Below are 8,470 nucleotides of genomic sequence, written 5' to 3'. Positions count from 1 at the left end.
TAGCGAATAGTTACAACAACAAGCGTCTGGGGTAAGGAGTCGCTGCCATCAGCCCCACTGATGAGTCTAGGCAGCGACTCTGAGACGAAACGCAAAACCTTTCCTCACCTTACCCACATCATCACTTCCTACATTATCCTCGCATTATCATCGCCATTACAAACCCTTCAGGGTAACAAACACTAGCGCCGCGTTGTGGCAGACTGGTGGAACTAAACTCTCTATAACCATATAAGGGGAATAATTAATTTTAATTTTTCACGCTACTAATTAGCACTCCACGAGCACATACTTCAAAGATATACTATCAGTTAAGTTCGCAAATCTGACTCTAATATTTACTATAGTTTATGCGAAATTATGCACTCACTACTGGCACTACTACTAACGTAAATGAAATTGAAACATTCTTTATATACGTAAACTATACTTAAACAAAACACAAAACGCAAGCTAAGGGTCTCTAAAATCGAAGACGCAACCATAACAGCCAACAAATGATTCCTCTTAATTAATTTCTTCTCGTAATTTGTAGAAAAACTGTCACCTGTCAATGTTTAGAAGCAACGGTGGCGCCATCTATTGATGACTCGGAGGTACTAAAAACAGAAATTTTTATTTTTAGTACAAATTTAATTACATTTACAAAATATAAAAATAATAATATATCAAATTTTACGATTTGTTTTGCTTTGGGGTTACGAGAGAAATTATTGTACTTATAGAAGATGAGAAACTAATTTTTTTTATAGAAAGAATCATTTATGGTGATTCACTTGATTGCTATTTTATGTCTAAACGAGTTCAAATATGTTTCATTACGTTTGTGGTATTAATTAAAAATTCAATTTTTTTTTCGTTATCTAGTAAAAAAGTGAAGCTCATACATCATAGATAATCTATGGCGTAAGCATTTAGGGTAAAATTTTACCCTAACTATAATTTACTAGATAAATGAATATATATATATATACACACACTGAACCATCTTTTATATATATATATATATCATATAAAAGCACTACATAGGTTCGTTGTAAGTGTTTTTAGTCCATGATTTGAGGGCGTTTTACTTGGAGAATTGTCAGTGTTCTGTCATTTGATAACTTTTCACACATTTTCGATTGTTTGAAACAGTTAAGGTAATTTAAAATAAAATATTCTGTCAACATATTTTTTATTAATTGTATCGATTGTTGTTAATATTGATGTTTAAAATTTCATAATTCTCATAGAACGAAAGCATATAGAAAATATGCGTGTCACAAGATTTTTAATTATAAATTATTTATACATAGCAATTTATACACTTTCTATGTTCTGAGTGCATAAAATTGTAAAGATATTTTATTGAAAATGATAGAATTCTGAATATTTTGTATTATAGTTAGTACTAGTAGAGTAATACATATATATTCTGAACATTGATCCAAGCTATGGTTTGCTATATTGAATCCTTATTTAATTTTTCTATACTATTGCATTCGAAGTACATCATTCTTTCTTTTAGAGCATAAATTTGACAATCAAGAATATAATTTTGGGAAAATCTCCCAAAATCTAAAATGACAGATTCAAAATATTTTACCACTACCAAGAAAGGAGAGATATTTGAACTTAAATCAGAGTTAAACAATGACAAGAAGGAAAAAAAGAAAGAAGCTGTGAAAAAGGTGAGTTAATTTATTATTAAAATATCTTAATTATTTTGTAAAAAATACACATAAGCTGCAAGTAATAACCAAAAAATGTAACAATTTGACATTCTCTCAATCAAATATTTACATTTTATAAATAGTTACTATAGTTTTATGCAGCATAGGTGTGCTTTGAAAGGTAATATATTTTTATAGAAGGTAAGTAAAAATATGTTATAAGAATTTATAATTTATAAACATCCATTTAACAAATCTGTTTCATGCTGCACAAAGAAAAGGATGAGTAAAAGCACATAATAAAAATTTTTCAAAAATAAATTTGATTAATATTATAATATTTAGTATTTTATGTATCTAGTATTTTTTATCAATAAATTATTGTTTTAAACATTTATTTCTATTAAATTAAGTATAAATCATATTTATTTAATTAATATTAAAATTGTTTTAACAGTTACTTACAATCAGTAATTATGGATATTTTTAACTTTATTATGGCAAAAGTATTTATTATTTATTTAAGTATACTATTAATTATGTTTAGGTAATTGCTTCCATGACTGTGGGTAAAGATGTGTCAGCACTTTTCCCTGATGTGGTCAACTGTATGCAGACAGATAATTTAGAACTGAAAAAGCTGGTGTATTTGTACCTGATGAATTATGCCAAAAGTCAACCAGACATGGCCATCATGGCTGTCAACACATTTGTTAAGGTAATGTAACTTAAAAACTTAATAAGTACTTACTATGTTTTATTAATGCACTTTTATCCTCTATATATTTTAATGACACTTGGATGATGTTGAGAGTCTCTGTCTGCAAAGAGGCAAGCTGGAAAAGATTTACATAATAGTAGTTTTTTGTTTCATAAATTTTTCAAATAAATTTGACATCAATTTGCAGTTTGCCTCGTATCATGTACAGACCGTGCTTTGCAAATTACATCAGTTTGCACAGAGCTGTCTGCGTTATGGGACGGAATGTATTATTTTTTTTTTCTTAATGAATTGCTTATTTTTCAAAGGGCACGAGACTGGAATTTGGCTGAATAAAATACGGCATTTACCTTAAATATTTTAAATTACATAAGAATATATTAATAATTTTTATTGGTTTGAGTTATTACCACCAAATTCCAGTATTTTTCTTTGCATTCCAGCATTGAAAACAGGAATTATGACAGTTGTAACATTTAGCAAAATTATTAAAAATTCACTGAAAGGGCTCACAATATATGTGTTAGTTTTTTTAATATTAATAATGCACTAGTATACTTTATGCTGGTTTTCAAAATTGAGCATGGAACTTTTTCAACAAGCTACAAAAATATTATTTATATTTAAACAGCTTATAGAAAGTTGTATAATAACACAGCTATATACTTATATATTCAAAATGTAATTGGCCTTATGAGAAAATTAAATGTAAAGTAGCCTCAATGGTAGAATCAAAAATTTATTTTTAGATATAATGTCTAATGTGTAAACAGCATGAATAAACCGATTCCTTAAATGTCCATTTTATATGTATGATTGCATTATAAATTGCTGCTTGTATGCAGTGCATATATTTACACTATTTGCACGCAAAGTGTTTTGTTCTTTATACAAAACTTTAGTCTTCATTAATAAATGTAATGAGTGTTAAAATTAATATTTCATAATGCAATATTATAAACATTTTGATGTATACATTTTTAAATGTTTGAATAAATATCATGTAACATATTCTTATGTGCATGACACTGAATTCTCTTAATGTGAAATTTATAATTTAATTTTAATTTATAAATTATTATCAAAAATAAAGAATTATAAATAGAAAAGTCTTAAAATGGATATCTCGTGCTCTTTAAAAAATGATCAGTTCTGCATCACATTACATTAAATGGTTGATAAGTATAATATTTAACAATTAATCAAAATGGTGACGGTGACCAATTTGACCTTTTTCGTTCTGACACGCAAAAGGAGCTAGCGACATCTCCGATGACAAAGGTACCATACCATTTTCTACTTCGTTAAAATTCATGGGTTGAAATAGATAGCCACTGCTGTGACTAGACTTGAATCCCTGGCTTGCCCGATTTTTGCGCAGGATTGCGAGGACCCAAATCCGCTGATCCGAGCATTAGCAGTTCGCACAATGGGTTGTATACGCGTGGACAAGATTACTGAGTACCTCTGTGAGCCACTGCGAAAATGCCTGAAGGATGAGGATCCATATGTACGTAAAACTGCAGCCGTTTGTGTGGCCAAGCTTTATGATATTAATTCAGCTTTAGTTGAAGATCAAGGATTTCTGGATCAATTAAAAGATCTTTTATCTGATAGTAATCCCATGGTAAATAAATTAAATTTGTTTCTCATTTGGTATTAATATAAAAATCGTTGATTATTTATTATTCCATTCAATTTTTATATTAGGTTGTTGCAAATGCAGTGGCTGCTTTATCTGAAATTAATGAAGCAAGTCCTAGTGGACAACCTTTAGTTGAAATGAATGCGCAAACCATTAACAAATTATTAACAGCTCTCAATGAATGTACAGAATGGGGTCAAGTTTTTATTTTAGATTCCCTTGCAAATTATTCACCAAAAGATGATCGTGAAGCACAAAGTATTTGTGAGCGTATTACTCCACGTTTAGCTCATGCTAATGCAGCAGTTGTTCTGTCTGCTGTTAAGGTGTATATCTAGTAAAACATTAATATTTACAATTAGAATTATAAATAATTATTTCATTCTTTAAAGATAGGTTTCTTCTTACATAGGTACTCATGAAATTAATAGAAATGTTACAATCAGAATCTGATTTTGTTGGCACACTAACAAAAAAGTTAGCTCCACCCTTAGTAACTTTACTTAGTTCTGAACCTGAGGTGCAATATGTAGCATTGCGAAATATAAATCTTATTGTACAAAAACGCCCAGATATTTTAAAACACGAAATGAAAGTTTTCTTTGTTAAGTATAACGATCCTATTTATGTTAAACTTGAAAAATTAGATATCATGATTCGTTTAGCGTCCCAAGCTAATATAGCTCAGGTTTTATCTGAATTGAAGGAATATGCTACAGAAGTTGATGTAGATTTTGTACGAAAAGCTGTGAGAGCTATTGGTCGTTGTGCCATTAAAGTTGAACCTTCTGCTGAACGATGTGTTTCAACTCTTTTAGATCTCATACAGACAAAGGTATTTCAAAATATACATAAAAAAAATTATTCGTATAAATAATCTTATATATATTTTTAATGTATTAGGTCAATTATGTTGTTCAAGAAGCAATTGTTGTTATAAAAGACATTTTCCGAAAATATCCAAATAAATACGAAAGTATTATTTCAACTCTTTGTGAAAATTTGGATACACTTGATGAACCTGAAGCACGCGCATCTATGATATGGATTATTGGAGAATATGCAGAACGTATTGATAATGCAGACGAATTACTTGAAAGCTTCTTAGAAGGATTTCATGATGAAAATACACAAGTTCAATTGCAGCTACTCACAGCAATTGTTAAATTGTTTCTTAAAAGACCTACAGATACTCAAGAATTGGTTCAACAAGTTCTTAGTTTAGCGACTCAAGATTCTGATAATCCCGATTTACGAGATCGAGGATTTATTTATTGGCGATTACTTAGTACAGATCCAGCAGCTGCCAAAGAAGTCGTACTTGCTGAGAAACCTCTTATTTCAGAAGAAACAGACTTGTTAGAACCAACACTACTAGATGAATTAATATGTCATATTTCAAGTTTAGCTTCCGTATATCATAAACCACCTACTGCTTTCGTTGAAGGTAGAGCAGCAGGTACTAGGAAATCATTACCTGCTAGAAGTAATTCAAGTGAAGATTCAACACAACATACAACACAACCTCATGCTCAAGTTATTCCTGCTCAAGATTCTTTGATAGGTGATCTTCTCAGCATGGATATTGGTAAATAAAAACCTAACCCAAACCCTTGCATAGAATATTTTTTATAGTTATTAGTATTTTACAAAATATACTACATATTGAATTGTTATAGGTGGTCCAACTATGGTTACTCCAACACCAGCTCCTCAATCAGGATTAGGTCTGGATTTGTTAGGAGGTGGTTTAGATGGAATTTTGGGTGGGACTGATACTGGAAGTAGTGCACCTGTTGTATCTCAGAGTACTACTGGGCTTCTTGGTGACATATTTGGTTTTAATCAAGGTCCTACTTCTTATATTGCACCTAAAGTTAATTGGTTACCTGCTGAGAAAGGTAAAGGATTTGACATATGGGGAACATTTTCAAGGAAGTAAGTCATTTAAATTACAATAATATACAAACATAATGTAATAAATACAATTTTATTTATTTTATAATAGAAATGGACAAATTAGTATGGATATGACTTTTACAAACAAAGCAATGCAACCTATGGGTGGTTTTGCAATACAATTAAATAAAAACAGTTTCGGCTTAACACCAGCTGCTCCATTGCAAGTACCAAGTCCTTTAAATCCTGGTGCCAGTATAGATACTAGTATAATATTATCTACTGCTGGTGCAGTGCAACGAATGGAACCCTTGAATAATCTTCAAGTCGCAATAAAAAATAATATTGATGTATTTTATTTTGCTTGTATTGTTCCCATGAATGTATATTTTGCAGAAGATGGACAATTAGATAAAAGAGTATTTCTTAGTACATGGAAAGATATACCTGCTCAGAATGAGGTATTCATTAATTCGTTATTTATATTATTAGATTTACTAGCATATGTTAAACAAGTGGAAACATTTAAATATTTTAGGTACAATATACATTAAAAGGAATAATGTTGACGGCAGATCAAGTTGTACAAAAAATGCAACAGAACAACGTATTTACAATTGCTAAAAGAAATGTTGAAGGACAAGACATGTTATATCAATCTCTTAAACTAACAAATACTGTTTGGGTATTAAATGAATTAAAAATTCAACCAGGAAATCCTGATGTTACAGTAAGTTAAAATTTAAATCTAAATTTAGTTTAGTAGTTTTTATTATTTAAAATGTTTTGTAATCAATATATTTTAATTACAGTTATCTCTGAAATCTCGCTCTGTAGAAGTAGCAGCAGGCATATTCCAAGCGTATAATGCAATTCTACATTCTTAAGTAGCAAAGATTAAATTATATTAATTATATTTCGCGCCATGAATCAATAATTTGTTCATATAAATCATTTTTATTATTGCATATAACTTATCCAGCTGGAAGTTATAAAAAATTTGTTTGTATTTTATCATAAATAACAAATTTAATATACTGTTAAATTTATCATAAAATGGATGTAACTTAAAATAAAAACAGATTGTGTTAATTACTCATGTATATTGAATTTTCCACATATAAAAACATTATATATATATATATAATCATTTAGCACTAATTTCAATTTCAGAATTATTAAAATATAAAATTATTATAAAACAGTTTTTACTAGAAATGAATATAGGAAGGATAGGCTAATATAATAAATAAATAAAATTGTACAATAATTTTGTTTATTTATTGAATATAAAGAGTACACATTATGTTGCCTTAATCATTGTTACATTAACATTGAACCTTTCTCCTAAATGAGCAACCCTCTGTCAATCGAGCTTTGCCACCTGTAGATGTGCATAATATTGTACGACATCCATCACATTCCACTGATCTTTGTGCATGCGAAAAGATGGTTTTAATGGCATAACATCCAGGGCACTTCACATCCATAAAATAGCTATTTGGCTTTTGTACAAGCCTCTTTAGCTTATGTTTTCTTTTTTCTTCAGCTGGACTTGGATGGAGAAAATCTTTAGCAAGGGGCATTCTGCAAAAGAATTAAATTAAAATTTAGATTAAAAAACTATAGAATATAAATTTTAAAATACTTTCCTAATTCATAATGTTAAATGAAATGTTCTATAATACTTTCACAACATGAGGCAATATAATAAATAACTCTACTTCAATTTATATCTTTAACTTTTAAATAAACTTGATTTAACTTTAAAAATGATATAATGTATCATATGCTTCGTAAAATTTTACTTGTTGATATTTAGATGTTACATGAAATGATATACATAGTATACATATTCTAGAATTGTCTAGCAACATCTGACATATAATTTTAATTTGATTTTGATAATTCTTCATACGAGTTTTGCATTATAAGTGAAAGATGTAAGGAATTGATAGTAAATAATATTATTTTCCTTAGTCCCCATGGACATTTAAATGATTATAATTGAATATAATTAGTATGCGTATTGATGCTGCAAAAATATACTACTTTGTTACAGATAGTATAAAGAAGTTAAGTAGAAACAAATAATTTCTTTTATTATATTTACAACGTATGTAACTTAATATTTTACTTGATGTCCTTACTTACGTGACAGTGTTTGTATTTCGCTTTAAATTCAATAATCACACTCTTCACCACGTGTTTCTTTAACAACGTTATGAACTAAAAGAACACGGACTGCCTGGTTTTATATAATCAAACTCCCTATTGATTCATTGTTGCCAACTAATAAAATTTATATTACTGAATTGTAAAAGGAAAAAATATAAGGAAATAATCAGTTAATTTGAAACATTCAAAAGTTTATATACGTGAAATATATTGAATTTTATATATATAATATTGTAATAAATTATTACATATGAACATCAGTAATATACTATGAACATAGTGTGTTTATAAGAGTTTTGATTAGTAATTCTATTGTATCTCATTGATATATTATTATGTTATAAGTATTTAAAATAAATATATTTCATATTT

General features: G+C 28.7%; 2 protein-coding genes across 6 annotated transcripts; one reads left to right on the top strand and one right to left on the bottom strand.

Moving 5' to 3' along the window:
* The first annotated feature begins 1,017 nt into the window (after positions 1–1,017).
* Positions 1,018–7,007, top strand: LOC122534084 (AP-1 complex subunit beta-1). Of its 4 annotated transcripts, XM_043664392.1 has the most exons (12): positions 1,018–1,142; positions 1,511–1,673; positions 2,203–2,373; positions 3,631–3,657; positions 3,758–4,003; positions 4,087–4,347; positions 4,434–4,856; positions 4,925–5,609; positions 5,701–5,959; positions 6,030–6,381; positions 6,459–6,650; positions 6,733–7,007. In XM_043664392.1, the coding sequence occupies exons 2-12, from the start codon at positions 1,566–1,568 to the stop codon at positions 6,805–6,807; spliced, it is 2,799 nt and encodes a 932-aa protein (XP_043520327.1). In that variant the 5' UTR covers positions 1,018–1,142; positions 1,511–1,565; the 3' UTR covers positions 6,808–7,007. The 4 variants fall into 4 exon arrangements, with proteins under 4 accessions (XP_043520327.1, XP_043520328.1, XP_043520325.1 ...); XM_043664393.1 differs by lacking the exon at positions 3,631–3,657; XM_043664390.1 differs by lacking the exon at positions 3,631–3,657 and having other exon boundaries at positions 3,704–4,003.
* A 172-nt stretch (positions 7,008–7,179) lies between these two features.
* Positions 7,180–8,209, bottom strand: LOC122534083 (40S ribosomal protein S27). 2 transcript variants are annotated; one of them, XM_043664389.1, is made up of 2 exons: positions 8,071–8,209; positions 7,180–7,507 (listed from the first exon to the last, which is right to left on the bottom strand). In XM_043664389.1, exon 2 carries the CDS (start codon positions 7,504–7,506, stop codon positions 7,249–7,251), a length of 258 nt encoding a protein of 85 aa, XP_043520324.1. In that variant the 5' UTR covers position 7,507; positions 8,071–8,209; the 3' UTR covers positions 7,180–7,248. The 2 variants fall into 2 exon arrangements, with proteins under 2 accessions (XP_043520324.1, XP_043520323.1); XM_043664388.1 differs by having other exon boundaries at positions 8,075–8,209.
* Between the last annotated feature and the right edge of the window lie 261 nt (positions 8,210–8,470).

This window comes from Frieseomelitta varia, unplaced genomic scaffold (genome assembly GCF_011392965.1).
Source record: "Frieseomelitta varia isolate USP_RPSP 00005682 unplaced genomic scaffold, Fvar_1.2 scaffold_576, whole genome shotgun sequence".
Classification (NCBI taxonomy): Eukaryota; Metazoa; Arthropoda; class Insecta; order Hymenoptera; family Apidae; genus Frieseomelitta; species Frieseomelitta varia.
The sequence above is the reverse complement of the archived record's forward strand: the minus strand, read 5'-3'. Positions and strand labels throughout refer to the sequence as shown.